General features: G+C 36.1%; 1 protein-coding gene across 1 annotated transcript in view; it reads right to left on the bottom strand.

Annotated features, from left to right (window-relative positions):
- Positions 1–3088: 3088 nt before the first annotated feature.
- Positions 3089–17057, bottom strand: part of eif3ha (eukaryotic translation initiation factor 3, subunit H, a) — an 87497-nt gene continuing 73528 nt past the window's right edge. The window contains exons 6-8 of the mRNA XM_081389134.1: positions 12440–12560; positions 5285–5417; positions 3089–3614 (exon numbers count right to left, since the gene is read on the bottom strand). Of these exons, the coding sequence (XP_081245260.1) occupies positions 3517–3614; positions 5285–5417; positions 12440–12560 (352 nt within the window). The 3' untranslated portion in view covers positions 3089–3516. The remainder of the gene's footprint in view (positions 3615–5284; positions 5418–12439; positions 12561–17057) is intronic.

Raw genomic sequence — 17057 nt, forward strand, 5'->3', positions numbered from 1 at the left:
TGCCTTCCGAGCACCCTTACACTGTAAACATGGAGGATAAAACACGGATTCTTGGAATGCGTTTACTAATAAAACCCTTTCTATTTTAAGATTAATTTTCTAATATATGGAAGCTTGTGTCCTGAAATGACCTGAATGAAAAATTAAAAGGGTAATTGCAACTTTTTTCTCACACAACTGCGAGTTTACATCTCACAATTCTGACTTTTTATCTCAGGATTGCGTGATATAGACTAATTGAGTGTTATAAAGTCAGAATTGTGGAGAAACACTTCCATAGAAATTTAGCAATATCTGGGTGAAAATGGTTTCTACATCTATTTCCCCCAAAAAACATTGGCTTGAATGTTTCTTGAATGTTTAATAAAAAAAAAAGTGGTGGCCTATCAAGAAAGCCTTCAAATCTGGAGATTATCAAGATTTTATTAGAGACTGAGAGAAACAATCCAGTAAAATTTCACATTTTAATAAGCCCTGCAAAAACAAATGAAAAACTAATTGAGCCACTAGTGCATTTGACCAAAGATAGATTTTTTTTATATATCAAATTAAACCATGTTAGATAATAATCTAAACCTTGTATCGCTGCTGCTTAAATCCACGTAAAAAGAAGAAAAAAACAGTTAGAAAAGAATTAGAAAAGGCTGTGGAAAAGCTAACACTCAATGCTTTTGTCTCCAAATTAATGTTTCGCCCACGCTCTGCTGCTAATGGAAATTATGAATACGTGAGTATAATCTTTACAAGAACCAGATCAGACTTCTTTCAGCTACTAACTGAACTCAAGAGTGCAAAAAAAGTGCAAATTTTTTATCAAAGTGACAAATATCTATTCAGTCCACTCTTGATGTGACAAGTCCACTTTTGAAGCACATACAAAGTGTTGTTTTTTTGTTTTGGAACTCAATGTGATCATAAAATGACAACGACAGGAAAGCATTATTGCACAGTAAAATAAACGCATTCACTAATAATAATAATAATAAAAAATATATGTATAACACATTGGTAGTATTAAAATAGCAATAAATCATGTTAATGCATGAAAAGCAAGATTTATTTTAGCTGAAAATGATTTGGATTAATTGTGCAGCCCAAAAACTACTATATGCCTTATTTTAAAAACATTTGTAAATGAAATGTGTTGTGGCTTCGGATGTCATTCGGTTTCCAGATATTTTTTGCCGTTCAGAAATGTTGCAAACTGGTATTTTTCACATATTATTTGAATGTATTGCCTTGATCATAAACACACTGGTTTGTAACGCAGTTTTACCATTTACTGCACTTTATTATTGCTTTTGTGCATTACTGCCACCTTATCCATCGGCTTTGGTTCCAGATGTATATTTTTCATTCATTTTTTCCATAGGGATTTAAAATAGTCTTAAAGTGTTATAAGCCATGAACCAAACCAGGCAGCTACGAGAACCACAACATTCCAAACTTTGATTTGAAGCAAAATTTGGCACAAAAAAAAGAAACTATCGAGAAACATAAAACTACTCATTTAAAAATGTTGATGTATAGTGAGGAAAATAAGTATTTGAACACCCTGCTATTTTGCAAGTTCTCCCACTTGGAAATCATGGAGGGGTCTGAAATTGTCATCGTAGGTGCATGTCCACTGTGAGAGACATAATCTAAAAAAAAAAAAATCCAGAAATCACAATGTATGATTTTTTAACTATTTATTTGTATGATGCAGCTGCAAATAAGTATTTGAACACCTGTCTATCAGCTAGAATTCTGACCCTCAAAGACCTGTTAGTCTGCCTTTAAAATGTCTACCTCCACTCCATTTATTATCCTAAATTAGATGCACCTGTTTGAGGTCGTTAGCTGCATAAAGACACCTGTCCACCCCATACAATCAGTAAGAATCCAACTACTAACATGGCCAAGACCAAAGAGCTGTCCAAAGACACTAGAGACAAAATTGTACACCTCCACAAGGCTGGAAAGGGCTACGGGGAAATTGCCAAGCAGCTTGGTGAAAAAAGGTCCACTGTTGGAGCAATCATTAGAAAATGGAAGAAGCTAAACATGACTGTCAATCTCCCTCGGACTGGGGCTCCATGCAAGATCTCACCTCGTGGGGTCTCAATGATCCTAAGAAAGGTGAGAAATCAGCCCAGAACTACACGGGAGGAGCTGGTCAATGACCTGAAAAGAGCTGGGACCACTGTTTCCAAGGTTACTGTTGGTAATACACTAAGACGTCATGGTTTGAAATCATACATGGCACGGAAGGTTCCCCTGCTTAAACCAGCACATGTCAAGGCCCGTCTTAAGTTTGCCAATGACCATTTGGATGATCCAGAGGGAGAAAGTCATGTGGTCAGATGAGATCAAAATAGAACTTTTTGGTCATAATTCCACTAAACGTGTTTGGAGGAAGAAGAATGATGAGTACCATCCCAAGAACACCATCCCTACTGTGAAGCATGGGGGTGGTAGCATCATGCTTTGGGGGTGTTTTTCTGCACATGGGACAGGGCGACTGCACTGTATTAAGGAGAGGATGACCGGGGCCATGTATTGCGAGATTTTGGGGAACAACCTCCTTCCCTCAGTTAGAGCACTGAAGATGGGCCGAGGCTGGGTCTTTCACTTTAACGACAATTAATTGGTAATTTTTATTGCCATCAAAGTGAAATAACTGAACATAAACATACAAGATTGATAAAAATGATCATTCTAGAAGGAAGTTTCAGATGGCACTTAGAGGCTTATGCATGCATGATGTATATATATATATATATATATATATATATATATATATATATATATATATATATATATATATATATATATATATATATATATATATATATATATATATATATATATATATATATATATATATATATATATATATGCATCTATATATACATCTCAGTGTGTATGTATATTTATACACTTCAGTATTAGAGTCTTGTAATCATCTCGATCTCCCTACGCTCAAAGGAAACCCAGATAATGTGGCATAAAGTTACATCTACAGTTCAGATGTGGAGAGCCACCAATGATGCTTTAAAATGCACAGAAACACAGACGACTGCTTGCTGACCAACTGAGTGTTTTTACAAATACCATTTAATCAACAGCAGACGCAACCCTTCCATCGCATGCAATCGCTATTCCTTTGTTGGAAGTGACATGGAAATCTTTACGTACCATTTAAAGCGAATAACCTCTTGTGGAAACACACTACAGCCTTCATAGTGCATATGATTATTCCCCATGCGACAGCCTCATTAAGACCACAGGCATTTAGTGCGCAAACAAGTCTGTCAATTCAAGAAAACCCTCACCGTTTTACTCCTTTAGACAGCAGGATTCTTCCTGCAACTCGGATAATGAACAAACACCACAAAGAAAAATAGACAGTTATGAGAGATGCATACATTTTTATTGTACAAATTGCAAAAAATCTGTACAGGATCTCTCGTCGAGCTCCTCATAATGGTTCGTGTGTGTGTGTTTGGAGATGGGAAAGGCTGGTTTCTCTCTTTAGCTGTTGTGACCCTGAAGACCCTCGGCCATGAACAGCTTCCCGAGGTTCTGCGAGGTGAACTCCTTAATGTTCTGGCAGTAGTTGTTGATTTGTCCTTGTGAAGAAGAAGCAGAAATAAAAATTAATTATAGACAAGACCGAGCGATACGTGTTATTCAGATGGAGGACCGGCCACACACGCACAGATCTGGAGAAACACGGTAAAACTACAACAAGACACAGATCCGTGGTTCTCCATCTGGATCCCGAGGGAACCCGGCATTGCACATTCTGAAGGGTGAGCTCATGATATCAGTCAGGTGTGGAGAGACATCCAAGATTTCTGTTTTATTCAGTTTTTGCTAATTCTGCTTATAGATAATGGAGTTTAATTGGCTAATGGATGTGTGTAACAGGCTTAGCTGGAAGGACTGAACATTGTAAACGAATCAATAGCCGTGTCCATCCAGCTTTTATTATTATGTGCATTTTTTGATATCGCATAAAAATGCGCATCAATTCTAAAAATGCACATAAAGAATCTTATGTGCTCAACTGAGGTGGATGCATTTTTCATTCGATGAGACGACATGCATAAACCACGATGGAAACGTATACTGAATAAATCCCAGGTGACTTTCTTAGCTTACTGTGTTTCATCTGAGACACACTCGTTTATAATGGAGGGAATACAGCCTGAATGCAGAAACTTAGTTTATTACTGATATTTTGCACCAATTTCCCAGGAAGTGACGAGTTTATTCTCTTATAGACATGGGAAGGAAATTATGCTTTATTTGTTTTACACCATATTCAAAAGTTAAATCGGCAATTATTATTTTGCATAAAAGTATGCCATTGTGGAGTCATGATGGAGTTATTATAGAGTTTCATGGCTGTATGCAGCGTATCTGCCATAATCAGCCCTTCCAATTTAATACCATTTGCAAAACCTTTCCAAAAAATTAAGACTTGCATATCACGATGCAATCACCCTGCTCAGCAGAGATATGAAAATGTTTTGTTATATTAATACTGGACTGAAAATATATAATTAATACACTTTACTTAGGGATACAAACAGCAATATAACAAGTGTAATATATTTTTGTTTTAACTCACTTTTATGGATTAGACCAATTTTATGATTTGAAAAAATTGGTGAAGTGAATATGTAATTAAATCTTTACTGTTGTGTCAGTTCGATTGCATTAAGACATTAAGATATTTTAATGCTAATTAAGGCCTTATTTTTACATTAAGGAATTTAAGACAGTTTAACACTCAAGGATCCGCAGACACCCTGTTTGTAGTTTCCATATCACTGATTTAGATTGTTCTTAAAAACAAAACAAAAAACAAACAGTGTAAATATAATAGTTATATTCATGAAAAAATAAGTTGCTAAAAATGTTAAGCAATATTGACAGTGCAGGTTAATTAATTAAATCCTTCTATTCCCTGATTTACACAAAATATATAATATTATAAATACATTTAGAAACAAAATGAAATTTAATTAAATGAGATTAATAGCAAAATCATGTTAATAGCAAAAAAGAAAAGATGGTTCTCTGATATAAGAGGGCAAACCTTCCCGCTTCTCCATCAGGATAAGAACATAGTGTGATAGATTTAAGACCTGCAGTAATTCCCATTCCCATTTAAACTGATCCGTTTATTGCTGAACTGACCAATTCATGGATCAATTCTTCTGGACAGAGGACAATAAATTTCCGATGGCCTGCAGAGCGTGCTGTGGGAAAGGCTGAGGGAGAAGAGTACCTGCGATGAGGAGCGTGTCCATGCGAGGAGGAGCCTGAGGAGGTTTGAACATCTTACTGATGTCTTCCTCCGGTAACGGCGGCTCTCCACGACTCTGGCGCTGCGTGTTCTCCTGCTGACGCCTCTGCAGATACTGGGAGATGCAGGAGAGAAGAGGAAATGAGGCGAGGAAGGTCAAACATATCACCTGTGGAAACTTTTCATGGAGGAACCAGCAAGACTTGAGCCGTGTGAAGGAACACACACACATTTCACACTATTCCCATGACCTCTCTAGATGATTGAGATTATTTTCATTACACCATTATATAAAACCTTAAACTAGTCTAGACAAAAGAAGCAACTTATAGAATGTGGCTTATCCGAATTTAGAGTCAGATTTTATATATATATATAAAGTACAACCAAATATAAAGAGGGGATTGAAGTAAAAACGGTGTGAATACATTTATTAAATTGATGTAAATGGTTTACATCTATTCAAATATAAGTATATCCACTGGAGGTATAAAAAAATAGAGGAATAAAAATGAAGAGAAATAAAGAACAAAATTTAGAAAAAAGGTTAAATAGAGAAATAAAGAACAAACCAGGAATGAAGGACGAAGGAAGGAAGGAAGGAAGGAAGGAAGGAAGGAAGGAAGGAAGGAAGGAAGGAAGGAAGGAAGGAAGGAAGGAAGGACGGAAGGACGGAAGGGAGTAAAGAAATAAATAGAGGGAAAGGAAGAACGGAGGAAAGGAAGGAAAAAAATAAAGGAAAGGATAGGACAGGAGGAAAGAAATAAAAGGAAAGAAGGAAGGAAGGAAGGAAATAAAGAGGGAAAGGAAGAAGAAAGCAGGAAAGGAAGGAAATAAATAAAGGAAAGAAGGACAGGAGGAAAGAAATAAAGGAAAGAAGGAAGGAAGGAAAGAAGGAAGGAAGGAAAGAAGGAAGGAAGGAAGGAAGGAAGGAAAGATAAAGAGGGAAAGGAAGAAGAAAGCAGGAAAGGAAGGAAATAAATAAAGGAAAGAAGGACAGGAGGAAAGAAATAAATAAAGGAAAGAAGGAAGGAAGGAAGGAAGGAAGGAAGGAAGGAAGGAAGGAAGGAAGGAAGGAAGGAAGGAAGGAAGGAAGGAAGGAAGGAAGGAAGGAAGGAAAGAAGGACGGACGGAAGGAAAGAAGGAAGGAAGTAAAGAAATAAAGAGGGAAAGGAAGAAGAAAGCAGGAAAGGAAGAAAATAAATAAAGGAAAGAAGGACAGGAGGAAAGAAAGAAATAAAGGAAAGAAGGAAGGAAGGAAGGAAGGAAGGAAGGACGGAAGGAAAGAAGGAAGGAAGTAAGTAAAAGAAATAAAGAGGGAAAGGAAGAAGAAAGCAGGAAAGGAAGGAAATAAATAAAGGAAAGGATAGGAGGAAAGAAATAAAAGGAAAGAAGGAAGGAAGGAAGGAAGGATGGAAGGAAGGAAGAAAGGATGGACGGAAGGAAGGATGGATGGAAGGAAGGAAGTAAGGAAGGAAGTAAGGAAGGAATGAAGGAAGGAAGGAAGTAAAGAAATAAAGAGGGAAAGGAAGAAAGGAGGAGGAAAGGAAGGAAAGAAAGAAAAAGGAGGAAAGGAAAGAAGGAAAGGAAGACCCTATCTGATGTCATTAGTGCGCCAGAAGTGTAGTGCGACTGATCCGACATGTGGAGCTGTGCCGTTTCAGAGTCCTGGTGTGTCGGCTCTACCATCCGCCTTTCTTAAAGATGTAGTAGATCAAATTTGAACATGAAGAAAAAAAAAAGAAAAAAAAAGAAAAAAAAAAAGGATGAGGAATTCATAACCTATTTGAGTTTGTGCGACTTATGTCCCCGCTGAGGATACCGGCCACTTCTGTTGAAATTAGGCATATGATTTAGGAACGCACACTGCCAACACAGCGGCCGTTCTCTCTGATATTAAATGGTGATTGATGCGGGTCATTTGGTTTATATGGTGCACCGGGGCCGGAGTGTGTGTGGAGTGTGTGTGCAGACGGGAGGGATATGATCGATGACAGCAGTAATTACAGCAGATTTCAGCGTGGTTGATATAGGAGCCGTGGAGATGACCTGCGCGTGACCAAGCCTCGTTCAGGACACGCTTTAGATTCCTCTGAAAGGCTCAAACGAAACGCTGCACTAACGTCTTCCTGACTGCAGAGTGTTCTGTTCTGGGAGAAAGCAATGTTTTTAAAAGTGCTAATGAGGCGAGAGCGGAGAGGAATATTTCACCCCAAAAATATAAATCATTACCACACCATCAAGTCATTTGAAAACCATATGAATTCATGGAATCCAAAATGAGAAGTTTAGTCTCGGGAACAGTCTGTTCCGGAAGTAAATCTCCATTCTCGATAAGGAAATCAATAACTTATAAAGTGTTAAAGTCAGCCCTACTGTGAGAGACGAGGTTGTTAATCGATGCTATTTGCTTCTTTTGAAGCCGTTAGTCTGCGTTATTTATATATTAAAATAATAGTGTTTAACAGAAGAATTCATGGTGAAAAACTACATTACCCATGATACTGTGCAGAAAATTCCACCAATCAGAGTCAAACTAAGCAAAATGCGCCAAAAGATCTTGTTAGCTCCGCCCACTCCCATGAAGCACTGCGAATGATGTAATCGAGTAATGTAATCTCTCTACACACATTCTATTTATTTATTTGTGTGTATATATTTATTTATATGCATAGTTTGCAATAAATTTCATGTTTATATATCAATTTTAAAATGGTTTTATGTTTGTCCATCGTTTTTTGATTTGCTTATGCTGTTCGCAATGCTTCATGGGATTGTAGTTCGTTCCCTCACTAAAGCTGTGAAGTTCAGTCTTGTAACGTAATATTTTTGTTCCGATTTTCAAATACTTTTTGTTTCAAATCAAAGTTTGTAATGTTTTGATTCTCCTGGTTGCTTTGGTTCATGGCTTATAACGCTTCAATAGACTTTTTTTTTTTTTATCCTTACGGGATAAACGAATGGAAAACATTCTTCCGGGCGACACTAATGTACTAATGTCGAGCTACAAAAACGACCAAAAATGCCTCATAAGTACCATAAAACACCTAATTTGATTTGCTTTTTTATTATATACTTGATTCCGCTAATTGCCGATATTAGGACAAAAAAAAAAAAACACTATACCTTTAAATTTTAGTTGGTTCCTGATGCAAACTAGGGATGCACAATATATCAGCCACCATATCGGTATCGGACGAAATATGATCATTTTTAGTGTTATCGGTATCGGCCCGATAAGATTTGGCCGATATATTAAAGCCGATAAATGTATTATTTCCTTCAGCTGAGACACAGATGCTTCTGTTCAACATGATGTTTTAGAATTGCTTGAAATATTATTGAAATCACTTCAATAAAAGGAAAATACAGTTCATTGCAACATGTGCAGCGCAAGTCTGTCATATCGGCTACATAAAATTATAATGAGAACATAATTGTGTGTTTGGGACACGGCTTTTAACGGTGAGACTTTTGTTTTTGTAATCAGGCTCTCGATTTATATAAAAAAATTGGATTTGGATTTAGATTTCTCAGCCAATATATATCGGTTTTCAAATATAAAGAATTATCGGTTATCGGTATCGTCCAAAATGTTCATATCAGTGTATGCCTATGGAAAACTATTGAATGTCTAGGGTTTTCCTCATTTTTGGAGCTAAACAACTTTCACATGACAATCAGTGGCTGTGATTTTGCAGGGTTCGTACCGATACTGTAAAATGAAATTCCACTACTTTTTTGGTTTTCAAGGATGACAATCAGAGATCTCACTTATCTAACAGTATCTTTATTATCCTTCAAATCTAAAAAAGGTAAATAGATAAATAAAAATAAACAAATAAAAGGTACAAATAAAGTGCGGCACATGCAATGCCTGGTTAATTTAACCAGTGAAAGGATTCTATGACAAAGATATTGCTTTCCTTATTCAAACTGATTTTTATTTTCTCATGAATATATTTCTCCTGAAAAATGAACGCTGAATCATATACTTGGATATTTATATGAGCAAGATCACGCTCAGCAATGTAAAATGGCTCTCTCTCTATATCAGATTGGATGCAGTGCTAATTAAGCATCATTAAAAATAATAATGATAATCAAATAAAATAAAAGCATCAAGATCTTGGAACTGATTTCAACATGACAGCTCAACAAACCATGAGAAAACATGAGATCAAGTATGTGAACTTGCAACAGAACACATTATTATTTTACATTTGATATTTATTTCTACATAACTTCATATGTTGGTGTGCCTTAAGCCTTTATTTACTACTTAAATTATGACTACATTATGTAATTATTTGTCCCATTTTTATTTAAATAATTTAGCATTTTTAAAACTTTTTTTTAAATGCCATAAATTGTGTATGCCAGATAGGATCATCATTTATTATGCATTATGTAGTTTCGTGCGCGTGTGAACGTCATGGCAACGTACAACACAAAGTACCTCACACGGGAAACACTTAACGTAACGCGTAAATGCACGTAACTAGCATAAATCAAGCGAGCTAGTGCGCATAGGCCACATGGAATGGAATGTATATGGAATGTTTTACAGAAAACTTCTCACACAAAATAAATTCAAGCACTTTCAAGGACCTGTATCTGTGTGTGTTTATTTTCAAGAACTTTCCACGGCCTTGAATTTATTTATTTTTTTCAGATTCTCAAACTTTCAAGGATTTCAAGGACCCGTGGGAACCCTGCAAGCATAAGCACCTTGTATGAACCATTCCTTTAAGGCCTTTTGTATTTTATCCAGACATTTCTTAGTAAATATTCTCCACTAAGCTTTGTTCTCTTTAATGAACGACCGTAGTCTCCGTTCGCTGCTGAAGACAATCTCCACAGTGGAAAAACACAGACACACACTTTGACAAATGTGCAGCCGTTTCCGTCACATTCCCAGCGTGAGGAATAGTGTTCAGTGCTGTCTGATTTCAGGGGTGGCCTCTCTTCAAATGATCCTGTTATACTTGCATAAGGTCAGATATAAAGCGACCCGAAGCCTCCCGTCGTGATTCACGCTCCTCGTTCTGTTTTCAGAACTCATGTTTACAAAATGCCAGCAATGCAAAAGCCTGTAAATGTCAAGAGCATTCTGGCCAATTTGTCAGCCTGGCGAAATGGATGAAATTATGAATCTGAAGCGAGTTGTGATTGTAAATTAGATGGCCATCCTGAACCCTAAATAACATCTATTGAGTGGTGTTATCTCAGGCAGAGCAACAGCAGACATTTATGCTGCAAGTCAAATCATATATATTGGATCAAATATATAATTCACAATGTCAAAGATAGAAATCACATTAGTTTTCTTAATAATATAAGACATAAGTGAACATGAGAGGGACTTTTGAAATAATTTCATTAATTAATTTGTGTCAATATATAGTGTTTCTTATTTCGATTAGAGCGAGAGAAAAAAAGATTCTTGAGAATATTGTTATAAATGATCTATTAGCAGTGTTTTTTGTATTATTTATATACCATTATACTATTTAAAAATATATTGAAATATCTTTATATTTTCAGTTTTCATTTTAGTTGTACTAATTTTGTTATGTGCTTTTGTCAACAATCAGTTACAAAAATACAAAAAACAATAAAACCAAGCAAACAAACAAGTCATATAATTTTTTTTTTTTAATTAACATATGATAAAAAAATCTTAGGCATAATCTTAATCTTACTAAATAAGTCCTCAAGTGAAATAACTTCATAAAAGAGCATTCTACTTGTATTAAACCCAGGACAGTCCAATAAAATATGTTTAACAGAGAGGGGAATCTTACAACACACGCATAGAGTTGGTCTTCACCTTTAAGCAAAAAAGCACGAGTCAAACTCGTGTGACCTATACGACATCTGGAGAACACCACTGGTGCACTGATCACATCTAGTTTCAATTGTGATCAAAAGTCTGAAATTTCCAGATGAATTTCATATAGCTTATTATTCTTGCACATGTTCCACTCCTCTTGCCACTAATCCAATATATACTGATTAATAATAGGTCTGATATCTGAGGGAGGAATTTAATCGGAGGAAGAAACGGCGTAAAAGAGGATGAAACGGCGTAAAAGAGGATGAAACGTTGTAAAAGAGGAGGAAGAAAGGGTGTAAAAGAGGATGAAACAGTGTAAAAGAGGATGAAACAGTGTAAAAGAGGATGAAACAGTGTAAAAGAGGATGAAACAGTGTAAAAGAGGATGAAACGTTGTAAAAGAGGATGAAACAGTGTAAAAGAGGATGAAACGGTGTAAAAGAGGATGAAACAGTGTAAAAGAGGATGAAACGGTGTAAAAGAGGATGAAACGGTGTAAAAGAGGATGAAACGGTGTAAAAGAGGATGAAACAGTGTAAAAGAGGATGAAACGTTGTAAAAGAGGAGGAAGAAAGGGTGTAAAAGAGGATGAAATGGTGTAAAAGAGGATGAAACGTTGTAAAAGAGGAGGAAGAAAGGGTGTAAAAGAGGATGAAAGGGTGTAAAAGAGGATGAAACAGTGTAAAAGAGGATGAAACAGTGTAAAAGAGGATGAAACAGTGTAAAAGAGGATGAAACAGTGTAAAAGAGGAGGAAGAAAGGGTGTAAAAGAGGATGAAATGGTGTAAAAGAGGATGAAACGGTGTAAAAGAGGAAGAAACGGTGTAAAAGAGGATGAAACGTGTTAAAGAGTAAGAAACGGTGTAAAAGAGGAGGAAGAAACGGTGTAAAAGAGGATGAAATGGTGTAAAAGAGGATGAAACGTGTTAAAGAGTAAGAAACGGTGTAAAAGAGGAGGAAGAAAGTGTAAAAGAGGAGGAAGAAAGTGTAAAAGAGGAAGAAACAGTGTAAAAGAGGAGGAAGAAACAGTGTAAAAGAGGAGGAAGAAACAGTGTAAAAGAGGAAGAAAGGGTGTAAAAGAGGAAGAAACAGTGTAAAAGAGGAAGAAACAGTGTAAAAGAGGAAACAGTGTAAAAGAGGAAACGGTGTAAAAGAGGATGAAACAGTGTAAGAGGAGGAAGAAACGGCGTAAAAGGAAGTAACAGTGTAAAAGAGGAGGAAGAAAGTGTAAAAGAGGAGGAAGAAACAGTGTAAAAGAGGAAGAAAGGGTGTAAAAGAGGAGGATGATGCGACTGTACCTGCTGCTTCTGCTGGGTCTGTTTGCTGAGGTTACGACAGTACGTGTTGTACTTGACGATATCTTGGTTGGCGTCGTCCACGCGGTCCATCAGCAGCTGGAGGCTCTTCTCCAGGTGGTTACTACGGCAACAGATCGACAGATAGTTTAGTCCAGCAAAGTTTGCGTAATAAACGGCTGACTGCACATCAAAGCGTAATTGCTGCACAGCGATCATTCTCAATTAAAAGCCCAAGATGACAGAAGCATGATGTGCCTGATAAGGACGACTCTCTGCTCTGCATTTACACGGTTCAGAGAGACGTCTAATCGTAGCATGTGCCACCAAACATGATATATCGGCTCTGTTCCAAAACCTATTAGGCTGCCTATGTAGGGAGCGCATTAAAGGGCTGTGCTGAAACAAAGCCTGCTCCAACAACTAAGTGTGCAAGCATGCTTTTCCAGAAAAAATTAATTATCATAAAGCAGTATTGCAAGCATCCTTCCTCGAGAAAGCAATCCCATAATGCACTTCCCAGGTATTTCAGACCGTTTTGTGACCCAAGTTGCTGCTTATGTAGTGTGTTCCAAATTAGTCACTTATGAGGCAATGCACTTAAAACTAAAAAGGGATTTTTCGCAGCAATGCTATAGAACGTTCTTAGAATAGTGCGGAGAACATTTTAAAACCTTTTTTTCACTATAATGAATCTTATGTGTAATGGAAAGCTTCCATGGTTACAAGTTCTTTATGAAAGTGCCGATGCCAATAAGGAACGTTTATTTTTAAGAGAGCATTAGGGGTGTGTAATATATATATAGTCTCTGATAATATCACGATTGTTTTAACGATGTGTGATCTGACATTATGGAGTGTGTCTCTCACTTCACAGAAACACATCTATTGAGCGCACACATACACTACGTGATGTAGTCTAGTAGGTTACACTAGTGTGCTTGAGCATTTAGACAATTAATATGCATTTATAACGCCCTCGATATTTAAGATTAGGGGCAATAGGCTAATACCTTTTTATTTATTTTTATAATTTAATATAGTTAATATCACAAGGACAATGCCGTTTTTTTCTCTAAATATCAGCATGATTACAAATGTGATTTTGAACAGTTCAATAAACAAGTTAATATATAGTGACTTACATTTTAGACACAATATCGCCTGTTTTTGCTCTATTTCGCCACAAAAATCATTCCAAACAAAGACACAGGACTGTTTCGTGTCTCTGAGCGACACGGCGGAGTTTCATTACTGAATGAACGAATCGGTGGAATGAATGATTCAATGACTCACTCATGTCCTGAATGAATCAGCCGTTTGAATGAATCGGTTGAATGAATGATTCAATGACTCACTCATTATTTCCTGAAAGTATCAGCCGTTTAAATGAATCGGTCAAATGAATGATTCAATGACTCACTTATGTCCTGAATGAATCAGCCGTTTGAATGAATCAGTCGAAACTCAACGACTCGCTCACAGTGACTTGCTGTCTCCTATTGGCGGTTTTAATTTGATCAAGTATCTAATAATTTTTTTAATCATTTCAAAGAATTTGACAAAAGATGATGCATACATATAATTAGGTTAAAAAAACCGCCCATATACCACACACAGAATATGAAGAATAACCAAAGCTTTAGGAGGCTGATGCCACGCCAGTCCAAAACCAAAACATCATGTAATTAATAATAATTATTATTATCGATAAAATCCCAGATAATATTGATATGTTATTATTTTTGTCAATATCACACACTCCTAGAGCACAGCAGGGTTGGAACAGAGCCATTTCACCTCGTACTGTAATTCCCCAAAGGCCAAGAGAATCACTTTATTAATCAAGATTAGGCTTCCGAAGAAAAAGTCATTTCCATTTTTATTTGGGGATAACGTGCCTTCGAGAACATTCTGGAGTGTCAGGAAAGAGATGACATCCGTCCACATTAAACACCTTGACGATAGTGTAAGTCACAAACTAGAGTTAAAATGTTTAAATGATAGCACTAGATCATCTAGTTAACATCAATATTTAATCATTATGTTCCCATCATATATTTTGGATAAAATATTAAATTCATAATGTCAAAGATGGAAAATAACATTTAGGTTTTCTTGCAATATAAGAATTAAGTGAACATAAGGGAGACTCTTGAAATAAATTTCAATGCTTTAGTCAATATTCCAAGTGTTTATTTCGACTAGAACAAGAAAAAACACGTTTATTGGGAACAGTTTTAATTGATCTATTAATAGCAGTGTTATTTTTGTATTATTTATATACTATTAAAGTATTTCATAATATATTGAATTAGCTTTTATATGTTTAATTTCAGTTTTACACATTTTATTGTATACTTTTGTCATTTTTACTAGTTTATTATATTTCTATTTAGCTTTAATTTATTTTTTACTTCAGTTTGAGTCATTTCCAAACCATTCTGAGTTTAACTACTTCAAAATAAATGAAAATGAATGAAGACACCTCCAAAAATAAGCAAAAGCACCATAAAAACATAACGGTTTATATAACTCGTGCACAATACTCAAAGCCTAAACATTTTCTAGTGATAAACCATGTTTATTAGCGGTTTAATTCATAATTTAAAGGGGTGGTTGATTATGATTTGACTTTTCGAACTTTAGTTAGTGTGTAATGTTGCTGATTGAGCATAAACAACATCTGCAAAGTTACAACGCTCAAAGTTCAGAGCAAAGGGAGATATTTGCTTTTAAAGAAATCGCTTTTTAAGGACTACAACAAACGGCTGGTAGAGACTACACCACATTCCTCCCGGGTTAGTGACATCACCAACCTTAAAATTTACATAAACCCCGCCCCCGGAACACGATTTATAGATTATCAAGACAGAATATGCTAATCAATGACTAGAAGATAACTCCACATCAGCTTCATAAATTCATCAACTAACCATTCAGAAATGTCCTGTTGCTTCTACATGTCGTCACTTCTTCGAGTCTCTCCATCATTGTCTGACTCTGGTTTGAACATAAAAGGCTAAAAGTTTTTGAAATTTTCAGCGCATGTGTGTGTGAGGTAAAAGAACACGAGCTCTTGAAGATCCGCCCACTGTGCCGGGAGCAGCAGCTCATTTGCATTTAAAGGAAGACACAAAACGGTGAGTTTTTGCTCACTCTCAAAAAGTGACAATTTTAACATGCGATATTAAAATATCTGTGGGGTAATTAGAGCTAAAACTTCACACACACACATATTTTACATCTTGTGAAAAGGGCATTATACCACCCCTTTAAAAAGGTTCTAGTGAAGAAAAATCTAGTGCACGAGTCGAACGAAGCGCTTTTGCACCCTTTAGGCCCGAATTCATTGTAAATGCATGGGAACAAAAAAAAAACTTAAATAACTTTTGGAACGACATGATGGACAAGCAAATGAAGACAATTTTCAACAATTTAACATTCAATATTACATGCTTTCAAGCCTCTGTTTTTGGAGTGACACATCTGCTCTATAGACCTATTGGTATTTGCCAAGAAAGGAAAGGGCATCTTCTGCACACCGGAAGACTGAAATTACATGAATACATTATCATTATCTGCGCGCTGATGGGAAGGCTGAATGATTTCACCGGCAGGGCCGATTAAACACACACCAACTCCTGGGATGTTCTGAACTACAAATGAAAGACTTAGTCAAAATGGCAAAGATAGTGCCGACTCATAAAGCATTAACTATAAAGACCAAAACACCTGCTCACGTCTCAAGTATTTAGTCTATCAATTAGTGTGATTGAGATGAGGGTCCTGAACAGCTGTGGCTGATGGGAAGCATGAAGTCAGAAAAATTACATTTTTAGCTCATGTGTTCATTAAAGAAAAAGAACAAAAAGATGATATTTCTTGCTTTTTCGAAATAAAAGATATCAATGCACTCACAATGCAATGTAGATCAGAGCTGGGTGATATAGCTAAAAAAAACCCTTGATTTTCTTCAACGCTTTGATCATGAAACTCTAAATATATCAGTGTTTATCTTTATGCACTGAAATGGTTTCTTTTTAATGGTTTCTTTTTTTTAAACAAACAGTCATTGCAGCCTCAATATGTCTAATCTAGAAACTAAACTGATGTAAAGATCTAGTTTTAAAATAATCAAGGCATGCTTTCCATGCAGTTTTTCACTAAATGAACAAGAATACTACTGTTTAAAAGGTTAAGATTTTTTTTTTTAAATGTTACGTTAAGATTTTTAAAATGTAAAAAAAATAATTAAAGAGTGCACTTATGACCAAAAATTTGGAAATATTATTGCAATTTAAAATAGCTAGCCTGACGTCGTCATACGTCATGAGTCTGATACTGGTCCATTGAGCTTTGATTATGGGGCGTGTTTCAACCGAACCAGGAAAAAAAATGCCTCTGCACTCAATTGGATAGAACGTTACAACCAATCAGTGCAACGGAGTAAGTTTTCATTCATGTTTCCGATCGACAAATGCCTTGATCGCGGTTCTCTTTTCCTCTTTTAAAATTAATGCACTGTCGATATCTTCTATAACAGACGCGATGGCGGAATCTACACATGATGTTTCATAAACAAAGTTCAGCAGGAGCACGTTCACATAATCAATCCAAT

Source organism: Scardinius erythrophthalmus (assembly GCF_964197995.2).
Source record: "Scardinius erythrophthalmus genome assembly, chromosome: 16".
Lineage (NCBI taxonomy): Eukaryota > Metazoa > Chordata > Actinopteri > Cypriniformes > Leuciscidae > Scardinius > Scardinius erythrophthalmus.